At 34.2% G+C, this 19026-nt stretch overlaps 1 protein-coding gene across 1 annotated transcript in view; it reads left to right on the forward strand.

Moving 5' to 3' along the window:
* The window catches only part of Teh1 (tipE homolog 1 phospholipid transfer protein), a 32342-nt gene extending 13802 nt beyond the window's left edge, over window positions 1–18540 (forward strand). Inside the window, exon 3 of the mRNA XM_083036527.1 lies at window positions 16971–18540. Coding sequence (XP_082892653.1) covers window positions 16971–17052 — 82 coding nt within the window. The 3' untranslated portion in view covers window positions 17053–18540. The remainder of the gene's footprint in view (window positions 1–16970) is intronic.
* The last annotated feature ends 486 nt before the right edge of the window (window positions 18541–19026 follow it).

Here is a 19026-nt window from a genome sequence, read left to right on the forward strand (position 1 = left end):
ATAGTTTCTTTACATTGAATTGTACAATTTGATATACAATACCATTGCCATGTTTGACTTTTCCCTCGTGTTCGTAGCAGAGAGTTAGAAATATACTTAGTTGACAGCTACAAGTTGCTACTGAGGAATTTGTGCGGCATCTAACTGCTGGACACGAGCGACTTGTTGTGCTTCTCTCGGCAAAATTCCCTTGAGTGTGCAAAAAACGTGGCAGCATGGCGTTCCAGCGCTTTAATTCGAAAGCTCCCTTTTTGTGAGATGAAGAAAGCGGGACAATTCCCCTCCGGTTGCTGGCTAATAAAGAGAACTTCGCGAATGATAAATATCTATAATAGGGTTAATTAAACTAAAATTCCGGGACGTAATTATTTCTCAGTTCTCGATTGTGCGGCGCAAACCGGCACTGCGGTCTAACAAAATCCATCATGTTTTCCAAACAAATCGCCCGTTTAAGCCACAGTCAAATTAAATTTTTTGGTTTGTTTTTACAAGTTGTACCAGGCGGAGTGGCTTTATGTGTGTAATTTGACACTGCGAGGGAGAATTAATGCGACTCTTTTCTTTAGTAAAAATTAAACATCTTTTATCATATAAAAGACGCTATTCCGATTTTATTCGTTACATCTTCAGCTTGCAACTGTTAACGTAATTAATAATATTAAATTATTTTAAAGAAAAAGAAATTCGAAATACGAGATAAAACTTGTTATTAATATTTAAAAATTTGTTTAATTTTCTTTTACAAGAAATATAGAAAATCGTATATACATGTGATTTTTTAAGTTCATAGATTTGGATATTTACATAAATATAAAACACAAATGAGCATTAATATGGACGGTGCAATTTAAAAAAAATTAAGTGTAAGAGAGAGAGTATGAATCATGAGTGAGTTAAAAGACAGACTATATTTGAAAGTCAAATATTTTACACTTTTTTTTTAAACCTAACAGACTTCAAAATAAATGTAAAACAAAATCAAACATTCATAGTTAAATTAGTCTATGTGCATTTCAATGATATCACGTGTCATACAGACCATTATATTACAATTTTTATATTTTTATTGAATAATTCAGAAACATTCTTTAGTATCTTAAACTTTTTTCTTTATGCTTAGCCTCGTTTCTAGCACAAATAAAGAGTAAAGTAAAAATTCATAATCTTAAATATAAAAGAAGAGAGAAATTGAAACTTCTCTACACGTTTTAATATTAACTTCGTTGCCCTTAATTATTTAAATATCTTTAATCTAAAGTAAACGTACGTTTAAAGAGAATGAAAGATAATTTTGAACGAGAGTCTGCAACTGGGTTCAGGTTAAGTTGGAAACTAATTTTCAAAGGATTATCAATGATTTTGCCGCTGTTGGCACTGTATCTCTCGCCATGAATTTTTGATCGCGTTTCCGACAGTATTCGCCGACAGGAATATCACGTTGCTTTTCGCTCGAGCGTTTTACCCGATAAACGTAGATAATTGTGTCCGGGAAATCTGTAAATGACATTACGTCAACGTTACGTAATCGTGATTTAGCGCGTCCGACTTATTGAAAGTATTATGCAACACCAGAGGAGAACGTTTGTGTTGCGTGAATAACATCGATATTATTCTAAAGAAATTCTTTGTTCAATTACTTTCGCATCGTTTTATTCGCTAAACAAACATATATTTCCCTATTTAGAAAACTGTATGGCATTGGAAATTTATTTTATCAATTTTATCGTTTTCCTATATTCTCGCGATTTATAACTCGATATTTCATATTCGCTATAAATTATTCTGCAAATTGCGTCGCCTCTTGAAACTTACATATCGCTTTGTTGAATTACACGCACAGATGAATCGCTGATCTCTCGCTCTCTCTCCCTTATCTAATATCGAAATTACATGCCAAGCAAGTATTCCGGCAGTTTGAGCTAACATACGCGGCAAATTCGTGCTTTAAAACGACGTTCGGCTAAACTGAAACTCGAGTTCTCATATCATCTTCCGAGTGCAACCAACCTGGTTGAACACGCGACACTGACGCTGATTTGGCGGGATGTTTGGCACTAATCTAAAGGCTCGTTTATTAACGTCCAACGGATCCACGGGTCATCGCAAATTAATCTCGTAATACCGCTATCCGCATCGTGAACGCCTGACATCGATGTATCAAGTGCGATTAAATGCCCAATAATTGATAAAAATAAATCAACTTAATACGATTATTTTTATATCCATTTTTACAGCTGTCTAGGTTCGCAAGCGATAAAAAATAAAAAATATATTTTATTACATATATATATATTATTTTTTCATATATATTTTTTTTTCGTTCTGGCAATCGAGAAAAAGCGATTATACTCGAGAGCGTTGTTCGCAGTTTCAGAAAGAAATGTTTGCACGAGAGAAAAAAGTTAGCGATTCGTTCGATATAGATACGACACGACACGTGGTTGTATTTATAGTCGTGTACACTTCGATCAAAAGAGTGATTCACTCGTGCGGAGGTCGTCTTCCGGAAACACTTTCCAACCATCGACGTAGGATCGCAAGTACGCATTTTCGATTGTCCGCCTGGCTGTTGGTTAATGCAAGAACTTGAACTTGCTATTCACGCGACGCGATAAACTATACATCTCTTGCGAATGACGTGACGTGGAGGCTAAGCAACTATATATAATAGTTGCGTAGGTGTCTCTATATATATATAAACCGCAAATATTGTGATCGACATATACTCATTGCGCGAGGAATTTATCGCGGAAATTGCTCGCGGATGTTTCCGTTAGTATAATCCCGACTACCGATTCTTCGACGTTGATTAAATATTCCGTGTAATTTATCGAATTAAGGAGGATGGCGCGTTATATTGCGTGAACTAATAATATTCTGTTTTCGTAATTTAATTGCACATCCATCGCCTGCGCGTGCGATATAATACGGTGTATTAATTAATTTTATATCATGCTTTTATAAGTAATATTAAATTCCCAATATATATACATATTATATATATGTATATATATAGACGTATGCGCGCTCTTGTCGAAAACGCTCGACTTTAAATTATAATTAATTTAACATAATTAATCCCCATCGCGAGAGTTTTTACGATGCGTTTAATTATTTCTATCGAATCCGAGAGTTCACTTTAAAACCGCAAATCGGTGGTGTATCATCGCGAGCAAAACACGCGAATCGTTTCTTCACACCGATGATGTATCGCTATGGCGATGAGAGTTGAACGAGTGTTTGATAAGGTGAAAAAAGTTATGACGAAATCGATAAAGTTTGCTGCCGGAAAACTTCTATATACATATATACAAACGCAGCACAGTTTCTCTCGATAATACGTATAAAAAATCTGCGATTTTAATTACTTCTGCAAAATTTCAACGAGAAACTTCTTCGCTAATGAAACAACTTTCGATACGTTTTCTATTCTTCATCGTATAGCCGAAGCCATAGATCTTTGCAATAAAATAACTTATCAAATAGCGCCCCGACCGATCATTCTACTATATTGAAAATAATATATAACAATTGTTTCGCGTTCGACAGAGGAGAGAGGCGAGATTTTAACAAAGTTTGATTGGCGCAAGATGAAGATTAATCTCTCGTCGACGAAATAAGCTTAGATCGGCAACTGAACGCTTCTCCCGCCCGTTGTTATTAGCTAAAAGTTCCTGGACGCATTCCAACTCGGAATTAGCTTCGTTTGATCGCCGGCTTCTTCCTATTTGCAAGAAATCCCTCGTAAGCCACTTTTGCGAAGATATAATTGTCTTCGTTTTATTTTCTTGCAATCGCAATTTATACAAGAAGCACCGCATCTTTTCCGTGGAAAAATAAACAAAATTTTGCATAATAAAGTTGAATCAAATTTAAAAACAAAATTATTATTGGGATAAATTTGGTTCTCTCTGTACCTTCTAGCTTATTTCTCTATATTTTTTAACGAAAGGTTACCTCGTCGCGCAGTTTGCCAGCACAGCGAGACCTTTACATTTTATTTCGTAATTTTGCACATAATTTGTATACGGAGAGCTTTTTCACAAAATGAGTTTTTATCGGACCGTTTATTATTTAACATAACATGAACGCTTAAAGAGCTTTAAGCACTAAATTAAACATTTACTGCAACAGATTAAACTTCCCTAAAACATTTAACACGAACAATTAAAAAGACTCAATAAGTAAATATAAAGCTACCGCGCGTACAAATCATTTTCCGATCGCAAATACAACTTGCTTATTACTTATTAATAATGTATACGATTATTCAGAATAATTGGCGCATAGGTGATTATTTTGCAAATTGGATGTAAAATCATTCTCTACATCGTCTCTTTGTGATCGCGCGAAGATATAAACTGAGATTGGCTACTTTTGTGCACTTTCATTAAATCAATGCGCCCGCATATATGTTTGTCATACATCGGCATTCATGTCTGAGGGCACGTAATAAGTAATTAACTCGCACGAAACTGTTCTCTCGTATGCTGAATGCAGCCGATATACGAAAATCGAGCTTCAAAACTATAATCGGATTCGAAGTTTCCCCACAATGCTCTTCTACAAGAGCTCGCGTCTTGTACAACCACTTCTACATTCGTGGTAAACTAAACTGAGTCTGAAACTAAGCGACTTAGAACTTACTCAAGAAACTTCTATTCCATTACGTAATCACGATATAGATCCTACCATGTGTTACGCTATCATATTTGAACATAGGGATACGTAATTCTTCGTAGAGACTAACGTAACGCAAAATTTTCGCGGAAAATTTCGTCGTGAGCTTCCCTAGAAAAAATCTAAGAAAAGACGGTGTAATATTCAATGTAACAATAAGTTAAAATCGCTTCTAATTTAATATGTAAATAAAAATGCGGTTCAATCATCAAATTACGTTTTCTCAACAAAAAATAAAATTATTCAAAATTAAAAGATATTAAAATAATACAAATATGTGTTAATAAATATCACAAATAAAACATTCTTCGCATTGATTGTAATGTATTCTAAAAATTTTATATAAATTAAAATATTTCATATAATTCTGAATTTCATTATATATTGAAATTTACATATAAATTAAAATAAAAGTTAAAGCTTATAGAGCCTCAGCTTATAGAGGTTACGCAAAAAATGTCCAAAAGAGAAAGATATTTTAGCAGCATTATTATTTCATAAGATACAAAAAAAAAAATGTGGAAACGAGAGATAGAAAGAGAGTCTCATTTGTGCTATAACTACAAAATATACACCAAGCTGAAATCCGCTATTACATCGCGAGATAATTTCTTTAGGAAAATCAGAAAATTCAAAAATTGTATTTACGAGACACGGAATTTTACCCCTTTTCAAAAGAGCACTTTCCTGATAAAATTTCCTAATGGCACACTTCTAAGTCCGGAATAACTCACACGTAAGCTTACGTTTCTTCGCGATCTCTTCTTCTCACGCCGGCAACGAACGGGTGAGTTTCTTGGACCAAAATTTTATCGGATTCAACGTCAGTCGAGAGAAACTGGCTTCCGTCGCGGAAGTGGCTTATCCGTAAAGGAAACGGGTCCCCTTTACGAATAAGAGCGCATGCCGTTTTACGGTCATTCCCTATCTCGAAGAGGACGCTATGCAACGATATCACATACATATGTGATTCCATATACACCAACAAACATATATATATATATATATATATATATATATATATATTTGTATGTATATATATATGTACGTGAACGAGAGGCACACGTAATAGCGATACGATGTTTTAAGGGATATAGGTCAGGGATTCGCGGGATTTCTGTACATGAATGCTTCGACGATGTGTTGTTCTATATAAGCGCGGTTAACCTGAATTTCGTAACGGCCAGCAGAATGGATGATTCGGTTATGAGTCCGCGGAGGAAACAATTTTTCCGTCGTCGGTAATTGGAAATGTGATTAGCTCGATGGCCATTGCGAAAAACCTCGTCACGACGCGCTGAAGTTAATTAACTTGCAATCTTAAAGTTTACACGCGACGTTAAAATGTCGACGTTGCGTTATTATTTTTTTTTCCTACTGTAAACGTGTTTACGACTAGGAAAAATGACGCGCGCACTTTGTCGCGTGCGTGGCAGAAAAACCGCCGCTGCAGGATTGAAAACGATAATTACACACGAGCGTAAATGCGTATGGGCATTCGCTTTATTAATAGAATTTAATTACGCATATATTATTGAGCTCTTTATTCATATTTTAATTTTATTAATTTTGCATTCCATTAAATCACGCTGAGATTGCGATTGCGTTTGACGTTTCAACGAATATTATTTATATAAAAAAAATAGAGATTTAATATATTCTTGTACGAGAGAAAGAGAGAGAGAGAGAGAGAAAGAATTCATATTTGCATAATTTCATGTTGCTTTATAAATTTATTCTGGAAGGCCGTTGGACGACGACGCTTTATGCAAAATACTTTAGCGACTAGCGCGAACGTCGCCCGCGATTTTTTAATCGCATGTTAAACTGATAACCTGGCAGCTGATGCCTGTGGCATTCGATTAATTCACAGTGAATCTTTTAGCGATCATTTTTTGCATTCGTGTTCAAAAAACAATTAGCAATGAACGGTCGATAATCTTCTTCGAAGTCATCCTATTTTTCATAAAATCGTTGTGTCTAATAAAACGTAGCACTATTACAACAGTATCTCAGAATCTTTAATATCAACTTCAAACTAAACGAAATATAGAAGACACGTGTATATACAACAAAATAAAAATAAATTCTAAAGGAACTTAAAAACCGCGATATATCCTTAGGATAAAATAGAGAATCTTATACAAGATGATTTTAAAGAGAAAGAAGAAACATATGATATATAGGAAATATAAGATACGACTGTATATTGTGAATAACACAAATCCAAATTGAATTTGTTGCTGGAAGACACTTCGAAGGATTTGCCATCAATTTTGCGAAATCTCCGCGGACAATCTATCAAAGAAATACCCAATGGTGTCACTGTTCCAATTTTTCTTTGAAAGATATTGGTACACACACACACACATAAAGAAAGCGAAAAAAAAGAGAAAGAAAGAGAAGACTTTCACCTCCAACTTTTTTCAGGATATAAGCATCATCGATCGCGTTGTGTGCTTCCACTTATATGCTCGGTCATTTTCCAACATGTATAATATGACTAGCATTGACCGCACACACGGAATCTTTCTGGCACATTATATTAAGCTCTGGAACTTTTCCTAAACGGACTTGGGACTGACTCTATTTTTGCTGCAACAAAGTTTTCTGTGTGAAACTAGTAAAGCTTTTAATAATCTGCAAATAATTTAGACTCTTGATATATATGTATATATACCTCTATACATATCTAAAATATTATAATTACAATCTTGACACAATATTTTTGACAGTAATCGATATATCTGCTAGATAATAGCATCTTTTTTCTTTATAAATTCATCTTGAGAAACTAGATAATTATACAAAAAAACTGCAAAATTTTACATTTTGGCTGCTATTATATTATGCGCCAGTATAAACTAAATTTCTCGATATCTCCAAAAATGTAACATTTTTTTCAAATATCATATATAGTGCTCTGTACAATGTCTATTTGATCGATTATATTCACAGAGCGTCCAAAAATGATCTTCAAACTTCAAAGTCGTCATCTATATTCCGGACTACGGGCAAATATCAAAATTCCGTCCACGTTTATATTCGCGAGAGATTATTTCTTTCAGAAATTCGAAACTCTTTGAAATCGGCATTTCCCCACCGAACGGTGGCGAATAAATGCGACAGCATTGTCGCGAATATGCGCGAAGAATTCGTACATTTGTTATCGCTCTTCCACACTCGGTGTGTCAAAAGCCACTTCGGTATTCACACGGACGAATGTCGCCCTTCTATGCCCGATATCATGGTTGATATGACAATTGAAAGGTAGAAATGCATCCATTGTCTCGCTATTCGACCATGAGATTCATCACGCTATTATCCTTCGAATTGCGTTCTTATTGTTTTGACGAAGGACGCGAGGCGACTTGTCGCCTCGGCGCCGATTTAATATACGTCGCGTAATTAAGTGTAATTTAATATTCTAATGATTGGACTTGCGCGTATACTTAGAGTTTCAAGGATGCTGCGAGAATCCTCCGAATGTCATGGAATTAGAATCTTGCGATCATTTTTTTATTTTGAGATATAGCGCACAAACACATATGTATATACAAAATAAAGAAAAATTTCGAACAGGGAATAATTTAAATTAAATAATTTTAAAGTCAAATATCTTTTTTTTATCAAATAAAAGTATAACTATTAATTTTTATATCTGTAAGAAACATTTAATAAATAGATGCAGATTGTGCAGATTATTTTACGGACGAATATTTAATGTTCTGCAAGTATAAATTCGTGAAATATATAACAATACTATAAATAACTGTTACATAACGACATTTCTCTCTCTTTTTGTATGTACGAGTTTTGTAGGTGCATTGAATTTCTGGCGCTGCCTCTCTTTCCTCATAATTTTGTTCAACGTGAAAGAAGACTATCCCGGGAGCGCCTTTTATGATATTGCATTAGTGTAATTTTGCATGTGGCAAAAAAGATCACATTATGGCGATAGTAGGCGGTAAAGGCTGCGTAGGTAGCGTATACTTTGTGTTCTGTTGAATATTTACGAGTATAGAGCAGTCCGTGTAAAAAAATAGAGGGAGCATGTCTTAAAGATCGCTGTCAGAGACGTCCTACGCAGGCGGAATAAAACAGCTGGATATAAAGTAACACACGATGAGTCCTGTTCCATCTTTGAATAACGGGGGTTGACGCCAGTAAATGATGGTGTATGGTGTCATGTGCAAAGATGGATCGAAACGAGACATGACCAAGGCGCGATGCTGTTAGGATTATTTTTAGCTTTGATTATGCGTAATAAATCTTTCCTCTCCCTCTTGCCGATTTGTGTGATTAAACCTAATTCAGCCATGCGACTTGGTGCTTATTAAGAAACGGATATATAAATTGCGTCAATAAAACCATCAAAATTTAAAGGGGGTAGAAAGATATTGAAAATATTGACAAGAAAATTCGGAATAACAATAAAAATTAGACAATTTTTATAAAATAATTACAAGAAATACTTGTAAAGGATTACAGATTTTTAATAAAAAAATAATCATGTTAATATTCAAGATAATAATTATTTTATATACTCTCGTAAACGTTTTCTTTATATATGGTATTTACCGATTACGGTAAGAATGAGATAAGAAAATGCGTTTTAACGTTTCTGTCTTTGTAAATTACATATTTCTCGATACGTGCGTTCGTGTGCGCTCCCGTTAGCGTGACGCTAACGAATTTACGTCAGAACTGAAAGCTTTACACCGAACTCTCTTGATTATCACATGCGTGCTTTGGTTGCCATGATTATGAAGGTCACTCTGATACGTTCCTATTTAATACAATTATATTACGAATAATTATTAAATTATTTAAACTATGTAATCATTCTCTTTTATACACACAAAAAACTCAATGTGCGTTAAACCGTAATGGCAACATTATATTAAGTATAATTTAACGTTATTATCTATATTATAATTTAAATGATCAATTAAATTATATCAGAGAGAAATGAAAATTACATAATATACACGCCTATATGGCAAGTATGGCAATCGCGCACACTATATATTCGGCTTATCTTAAGCTATTGTATTTTTGGCAAAACCTCTGTAAAGGCAGTTAGTTAATCTAAAAAAATCCATATTTATAGCTCAAAGTGGTAGTTCACTACTTCGAGCTTGCAGGTCAGGGGATTAGTGACGATAACAACATTGCGGTATCCGAAACTACAGGAAATACTTACTCGAACTTCCATTTAATATCCATTATATTTTCTCTGGATTAAACTTTTTATTTTATAAAAATGTATTTATAAATTATATACATAACAGTTTTATTTTTTTTTTATTCTCTATTGTTTATTTTATTTTTAGGTTTAGAAAATTTAAAGATAAAGAAAGTTATCAACAATTTTTCTATAATAATCCAAAATATCAAATATCAAAAATATCTTCTACAAATATCTCCAAAAATATTTCAAAAAAAAATTCCAAAAATATAAAAAATATAAATAACATAATTCTAAAATTATATTTATTTTCATCATTAAAAAATCGATCTATAATAAGAAATTACATGATAAGACTATTTTGTACATATGTCTTTCTTTGACTTTTTGTTCATCATTGTAAATTTTTATTTTCTTATTTCGATATTACTTTTGATATGAACAACGATGGGAAGTTTTCACGGAATAAAAAAAAATTAATTATGGAAGATATATAGAAAATATAAAAAGTTTGTTGATCACATGTCCCCATCATATTATAAGTGAAATCAACTGGATGAAAGACAGTTGATAAAAATTCTAGTTGATATAAATCTTGCTTCAAGAAAAAAAAGAGAAGTTTGTAAAAATACTTGTAAGACTTGTAAAGATCCCCATTTAAAAACTCCAGTTACTCTCTATTATTACAGTACTTTTTTATAGTTGCAAAAATTGCAGAGGTAGATAAGGCACTTTGTAAAACGCATGGCTCATTACAAGTACGAAATTGGAGTAGCGCTGTGCCACTCTGCAGCACAATTATCTCGACTTCTATCCCATCATGTTCCGTCAATGCTTAAGACTTAGTTCGCCTAAAAGCGAACATGCATAGAGTGCTGTCACTCTACACAAATCTCGAGAAAACGTCGTCCTCGACCCTGTCAGCTCCAGGTCGCCGCGCGAAGTCTCCCCGCTGATCGTCGGCATCCTTATTAAACGCAGTCGGCGGCTCCTCCAATTTCGTACTTTAATCGACCATACCTAGGCCCTAAAATTTATGTCCCTCGGGCGCTCGTAATCATAACTTTGCGTCTCACGGGGGCTGTGTGCGCGCGGATAAGAGCGCGTATTCGTCCGTCACCTCTCCCGCTGTCACGCGACTGCTTGGTAACATTCCCTGGCATTCTGAAAAGGTCATACTAGTTGGTAATGACCATAGTCATGTGCCGCATATGCTGATGGACGGGCGAGAGAGAGAGAGAGAAAGAGAGAGAGAAGGAATTGAGTTAGCTACATCTAAAATGCAGCACCTGAGGGGTCAACCGGTACCATTCTTCGAGAAGAAATTTTTAACGCGAAAATAAAAAGAATGGACGCTTTCCCCTTCCCTTCCTCTCCTTTCAACGCAACTTCTATTTAAAGTTTGTTCTATTTAAACATTCGCGACCAACATGATGGAAAGTTGAAAGTTTCGAGGTACCAATAGTTTTTAATTACATGCAACTACTATTAAAGAGCCTTTGCAAATTAAATATTCAAAATGTATTAATTCGAGGCAAATTTTTTTCGACGGAGAAAAAACTGAAAGAATTTGAATTTGAGATTTCTTTATAAATGTATTAACGTCATGGTCGGTTTAAAAGATTGTGAAAAACTGATTATGAGATTTAAATATACTTTTGAGTTATACTTTAAATCTGAGACAATTGTGTGTCGTATATATCTTTCATGGAAAATATTCAAGCAATCTTTCATCACTTTATTTTATCGATATTGTTCTCGCTTGAAGACAAATTATGTTTCTTGCGAAATGTAAATTAAATGAAACAAACGAAGCTGAAGGAAGAAGGGAAGTGAAGAGAAGATTAATTCGCGGCAAATTTTCGCATTGCATTGTTCGAATTGTACGCCTTCGAATTTTAAACGCGTCACGCCTTTAAGCATGACAGCGGAAATCGCTCCTGGCCGCTCAGGGAGTTGTAACTTTATTGGATAACAGTGGAAATTTGAATTAATAAGGCGTTAAAGCTTGCGATGAACTTTATGACGCTCTTATCGAAGTCCCGTTGTGCTGCACGCTCGTAAATGTAACAAGTACTTCACCTGCTATCGATTTCCTACTGACAGTCACGTCATAGAACGATTTGCCACCTTTATCGTACCTGGTTATCACTTCTATTCGGCTCTTTACTCTCCGACATTCGACAACGTAAAGTTTTAGAAGATAATACATTTCATCACATAAATCAGATCAACTTTTGCATCTTGTATTCTCTCTCTCTCAGTTCTCCATTTCATTTCATTTTTCAATTTTCTCAAGTCTCTTATGTACACGCTTCATAAATTATTTAAATTGTTGTTACACGATAAATTTAGTCGAGAGCTATGACGTTGTACGAGCAAACTAATATCGTTTTACACCGTAGACGTCAATTTGTAAGTGACGCAAATAATTTGGGAGAAAGAGCGAATGACGAAAAATAACAAATAATTAAAAAAAATTCTTCCATGCTCGGTGCACACTTTGGCCGGATCGCGATCGGCACGCGACCTGACCCGAAGCGTTGTCGTACCACTATTAAGTAGTAACTACTGCGTGAGCGACGCCGTCCGATATCATCGGTCTATGACTACTGCGCCTGACAATAGCATACTCGGTATTCATCGCTCTTTTTCAGCGGACCGATGTAGGTCATGGTGATATCGCAATCAGAATTCTTTTTTTTCTCATCACCCACAGTGATTCGCTACCATCCCCTTTCGTCACCCGCCCTTCCGCCAACTCTCTCGACACGCTTATCTTCGTTATTTCTCTTTAAGCCTTTTATGTCAACTCTATATTGCTGTAGATGATTTTAATCTTTCGCGAGAATTGTTTTACGCTTTTGCAACGCTTGTTTATTATTCGCCTCATATTACAAGGCATCTGGGATCGGGATAATCTAATTAAAACAACGTATTTGTTTATAAAGTTCAAAATCGATTTTTTTAGCGATAATTCAACCAAATATTTTATCTTATTCGCAATTTTTTTTTAATTTTTTGAGATATTAAATATTTTAATAATAAAATTACAAATTATTATCCTGCTTGATAAATAAATTTATACTCGGACACTCATATAATACAAAGTTGATTAATGTTTGGATAATTTCTCTACAGTAAAGTTGAATTAATTGAGGGATGCTTCACGGTAAGCTGTCCATTTAATTCTAAGATACCCTGTACATATTTTTGCGATGACCGAGCTGCTCCATCGCGAGCGAAAGCCCGCATGAATATGCAATATTCTTAAGCCTCAGCTCGGCTGTTAGCGCACGAGCGAACGTCGACGGCCCTCAACCCAACAATGGAACCTTTTGTAACTAGGATTTGACTATCCTCCATTCTTTGCGGAACGTAATCAGAAGAGGCAATCCGCAGAATTTGGGTTGATGTGGTTTCTGAAGGTAGACTAGGTAGGAATAGGACGTGCCAGAAAGAGAAAACGTCAAAGGGAATCAAAATATACCGGTTCTCTTCTTGGTTGGCGAGCCATATTGTGGGCAAAAATTCAATGGAATCATAAAAGAGTAAGAGCAAAATACGTCGAAACATCGCTTTTATTCTTCCATCTTCCCTTTTGTAGCATTTTAACCATTTCGTTACCTATACAAGTGAATATATAGGTTGATCCTAATAGGATTCAATGTGTTTTAAGCACTAGCGGATCCTGACGTCGATAATGGGGGGGGTTTTGCAAAATTATTTTATTTAATATTTTTGGTTTCATGATTAGCTTTTATTCCAGGATCAACGACGTCGATAGCTCTTTAATATTTGTTTTTCTTTATTTATATTTTTTAAACAAATTCAGCAAAACTGTTTCTTTTAATTTGCAAGAGGGGGGTTTAATCCCCCACCCCCCAAAAGGATCCGCCAGTGTGTATATATATATATATATATATATATATATACACACATATGTATATATATATATATGTATATATATATTATATAGATATAAAGAATTTCTCGCCTAATTATTTTCATGCAACGAAATTATCTCATCATTCCGTCCTATGTCTGACTTAATCTACACTTAACTCCTTGAATGCGTAATGAGTATAACTTATACAATGTATCTTATACATACATATTGTATATATTATATAGATATAAAGAATTTCGCCTAATTATTTTCGTGCAACGAAATTATCTCATTATTTCGTCCTATGTCTGACTTAATCTACACTTAACTCCTTGAATGCGTAATGAGTATAATTTCCAGTGTATCTTATACTTTTAAATATATATATATATATATATAATATATATATAAAATATATATATATATAAGTATAAGATACACTGTAAATTATACTCATTACGCATTCAAGGAGTTAAGTGTAGATTAAGTCAGACATAGGACGAAATGATGAAATAATTTCGTTGCACAAAAATAATTAGGCGAAATTATTTATATCTATATAATATATACAATATGTATGTATAAGATACACTGTAAATTATACTCATTACGCATTCAAGGAGTTAAGTGTAGATTCAAGGAGTTAAGTCTAGATTAAGTCAGACATAGGACAAAATGATGAAATAATTTCGTTGCATAAAAATAATTAGGCGAAATTCTTTATATCTATATAATATATATAATATGTATGTATAAGATACACTGTAAATTATACTCATTACGCATTCAAGGAGTTAAGTGTAGATTAAGTCAGACATAGGACGAAATGATGAAATAATTTCGTTGCACAAAAATAATTAGGCGAAATTATTTATATCTATATAATATATACAATATGTATGTATAAGATACACTGTAAATTATACTCATTACGCATTCAAGGAGTTAAGTATAGATTAAGTCAGACATAGGACGAAATGATGATAATTTCGTTACACGAAAATAATTAGGCGAAATTCTTTATATCTATATAATATATACAATATGTATGTATAAAATACACTGTAAATTATACTCATTACGCATTCAAGGAATTAAGTATAGATTAAGTCAGACATAGGACGAAATGATGAGATAATTTTGTTGTACGAAAATAATTAGGCGAATTTCTTTGTATCTATATAATATATATTATATAGATATAAAGAATCACCTAATTATTTTTGTGCAATGAAATTATCTCATCATTTCGTCTTATGTCTGACTTAATCTATACTTAACTCCTTGAATGCGTAATGAGTATAATTTACAGTGTATCTTATACTTATATATATACACTAGAGGATTCTGACGTCGATAGCTCTTTAATGTTTGTTTTTCTTTATTTATATTTTTTAAACAAATTCAGCAAAACTGTTTCTTTTAATGGTTGAACCCCCCCCCCCCCCCCTCACCCCAGCATCCGCCAGTGGTTTTAAGTACATTCAGATACTGAAGAAAGAACGAAATGCTCGCGAAAAATATATAACGATAGCTTTACAAATATTTCAATTAATAAATTTTATATTAATAATGTTTTCAACACACACACACACACACACACAAATCTTACATATTACAAGCAATTTATTTTGCAAATATTCTTATCGCGAAATTACAAAATACTAAGTTTTTTTTTATCATTATTACGAAAAAAGGAATTAGAAAAAATGAAAACCAATAATCAACGTGCTTTCAAATAAAATGTGGCATGATTGCGTAACATTGCAACTCAACGTGCGAACAACTGCCGATATATGCCGCTTCATTGACGTCATATATGATTCATACATATCGGATTCATATGAGCTGTCCATTCAAACACACTAGCGTGATAATATGCGGAATTGTCTGAGATGAATGACGTGGTAAATTTCGACAATAAGGTTGAAAAATTCGCTGAAAATGTGACCGCGCGCACAATCACATTTTCGTTCCAATTACCTGTCGATCAAATTTATATATTTTCGAAGCTACCGAAACGTGTTTCCCTTCTAACGGACGAAAAGAATTTCTCGTATTACGAGATCGTTTCATCGCTGTGTAAACGACGAGGTGGAACGTTCGCTCCGCAACGACTCGATTATTCCCTCGTTACAAATTGTTGCGAGAGTTTGCTGTTGCGCAATCGGTGATTTCATGTCGTGTATTTCATCGTTTTCAATCACTTTTTTTATACATGTGCGCGTCCTCGTCAATTTTCAAAACTTTATTATTAAAGAGAACTGTAAAAAAAGTGTTCAGAACAAAACTTTAAAACAATGGCCTTCCTTTCCATCCTCGTATTTTCACGTTTTAAATTAATGCATTAATTTACATTTGTATAGACATATAGGAAAAATGTGATTAAAAAATAAAAATGAAAAAGAGCAGATATTTTACTTTTCGTTTATATATAATGATATCGTTTTGAAACCTCTTTGCTGTGTAAATCATTATGGTAAACAGAAAATAGGTTCCGAGGGGAGAGAGAGAGAGAGAGAGTCGCAATTACTCGTTGCAATGAATTGCATTTCTAAGAATGTGCAGTCTCGTCTGGAGTGGTTTAACGAAGTGCCTTAATAAGAAAGCCATACCAAACGGGATGGAAGTTTCCCTTCCCAAAGAGTTAACGTCGAAATAAATTATTTGCACTCGGCATATACCGTAAATCCAATATAATTTAAGTAGATTTTGCAATTTTATCAACTGGTAACCCACGGACATTAATCTGTTTTAATAGAGCTTATTAAACTCGCTGCTTTTTATTGGAAGAAATGGCTCTATGCGCTTTTTCCATGATTTAATGGAAAATTTTCTCCGATATCTTCTTTTCTGCGAGAAGAGGAAATATATACACAACACTCTAATCGATCCTTGGTCTCTCAACTTTATTCTCTCTCTTTTCTCTGTCTTTTTTCTCTTTCTCTTTTCCTGATCATTTGTGCAATGCTAACTATCGGTACTAATTTGCCATAATATTGCAAATATAAGGTTTAAATATATCATACACAATATCCTATTATGTTATAAAAATTATTATATTATAATATAAATATATCTTTATTTTTATACTCGCGTAATATAAAAAGCTCTTCTCTCCGACTCTTTTATCAAGACTCTTTTATAAATCTAATCTGACCTTCCTTCTCTCTTTCGCGTTAACCACCCCGCTCGCTTTTTCTGTTGCAGCGACCACTCAATCAGCAACCGCGTGGACCGTCGTGGCCACCCAACATATTGCGAGTGCGGCGAGGTGACGAGGCCCTTATGACGACGCGAGGAGACGGCCGAGAGTGCCCTGGCCACATCGCAGTCCGATTTCTAGGCCCTGTTCACTCTACCCGTCCTCGACCGTCCGCGACCGGCCGCCCTTCGGTGCCGGCAATCTCTGTCTCTCGTTGAACTCTAAACTGCATGTTTCCGGCAGCATTTCATTCCGACCGTCCCCGCTCACGGCACGTGTACAAATCAACATTCGCGTCGAAAACGCACATACGTACGAACGCAGACACATACACAGACACACGCATTCATATATATACACGACTAATGCAGGAACAAGGAAACGATCCTTCGATTCTCTCGAACTTGTTCGCCGACTATAAAGAGTAGAATTGCTCCCGCGGGTAGTTGCTGCAATGTTACCACGTGGTTATTGCGTGGTTAATTGGTACAAGGGCGGTTCGCGGCTAGTAATTACCAGTGACTGTGTGGTGAGCACCTGGTGGTAATTTAGCGATCAACGTAATTATAAAGCGCGCACGACGACGAAAAGTAAACCGTTCGCGTGATGCGTATCTTGAGATCTGGACGAAAGGTAAGGCACAAATTGGCTATCATGTATAAGATGAATAAGTTTATTTTACACCGAGATGTATAACATTATACAAAACGGTGCATTACATGCTGAATGATTTTCGTTAATTATCAATTATTATTAATAATGGTCTGAAAATAAGATTTTTTTTCGCGTTACATATAATATAGAAAATATTAAATCATATCATCGTATTGAAAAGGATGAATATGATTGGGAGGAAAAATTATTTTTGCATATATGACAAATATAACACAAGTATTCTATATGTATATATTAATGACTGCAATTCGAATATGAGAATGCTCGAGATAAAATATGATATGAAAATGCTTGAAATAAAATACAATAATCAATCGTTCCGCTGAAATTCAAGCGCATACAAAATGCCTATATAATATTCTAATTTTATAACAACATTTCATAAACAATCACTGTTGGCCTACGCTCGCGTTAATTAATTTCATTCGATGATACCGGGCGCCTTTGAATCCTTTTGACGTTAAATGCATATGAATATAAGTTCAATAATCAATATTTGCCGATCAGTCAATGCAAACAATGACGAAAATTGTGAAACGATAAAGCGTATATTATGCCTCAAATATTTCCAGGTAAATAAGAAGCCCCGCGTAAATAAGGTTTACGCTTTCTCTATTACGTATGAAATTCTGGAAATGCTGAATAAACATAAACGTAATGTTCTGCTTGCACATCCAGCCGCGTTTACTCATACGTTTATTGAAAGTTTTCACCCACGTATGACCGAGGTGAATGCGTCCCAATTGGCAGCGCACGTGGTTGGAAAAGTCTACGTTTGCAAAATTAGTCGGAGATCACCTGCGAATCCTTCTGGATTTCAGTATCGCGATCAAGATTAGCTCGACGAAAATACCGGAATAAATTTAGGTAATTATACATATATTTATTTAACGAAATTGATGAGAGATTATATATTGTAAATCATTATTTAAAAACAATATTTTATAATAATTATCTTTAATATTTACTCTGCTTACTTCTACATTTTTAAATATTTATATTTATTATTTTATCTTTATTTTTTTACATTTTAATCTTAATTTTTTTTGTTTTGTATAGTAATATAATAGAAAAAGATATTGTGTAGACGCATACACATACATATATATTGTTTCTTTTCTATAGAGAAAAGTATTCTTATACAATTCTCTTTCAGCGATTTTAGTACTTTTCTATCGTCTATTAATTCAAAATTTTCTCTTACGCATAAGAAGGTCTCGCGAAAAATTTTCGTTTAGCAACTCGCAAATAAATGGACCTATCTAGAATCTATCTGCGAAATTGATCGGCACAACTGTAAATCTCGCGACAGCCAATTTATTTTCCTGCCACTAGAAAGTCGTTATTCTCGAGAAAATGTTGAAATGAGAAAGCAGAGAGAGAAAG

Source organism: Prenolepis imparis, unplaced genomic scaffold, assembly GCF_030444845.1.
Source record: "Prenolepis imparis isolate NDT839.2.m4 unplaced genomic scaffold, iyPreImpa1.0 SCAF_1, whole genome shotgun sequence".
NCBI lineage: Eukaryota > Metazoa > Arthropoda > Insecta > Hymenoptera > Formicidae > Prenolepis > Prenolepis imparis.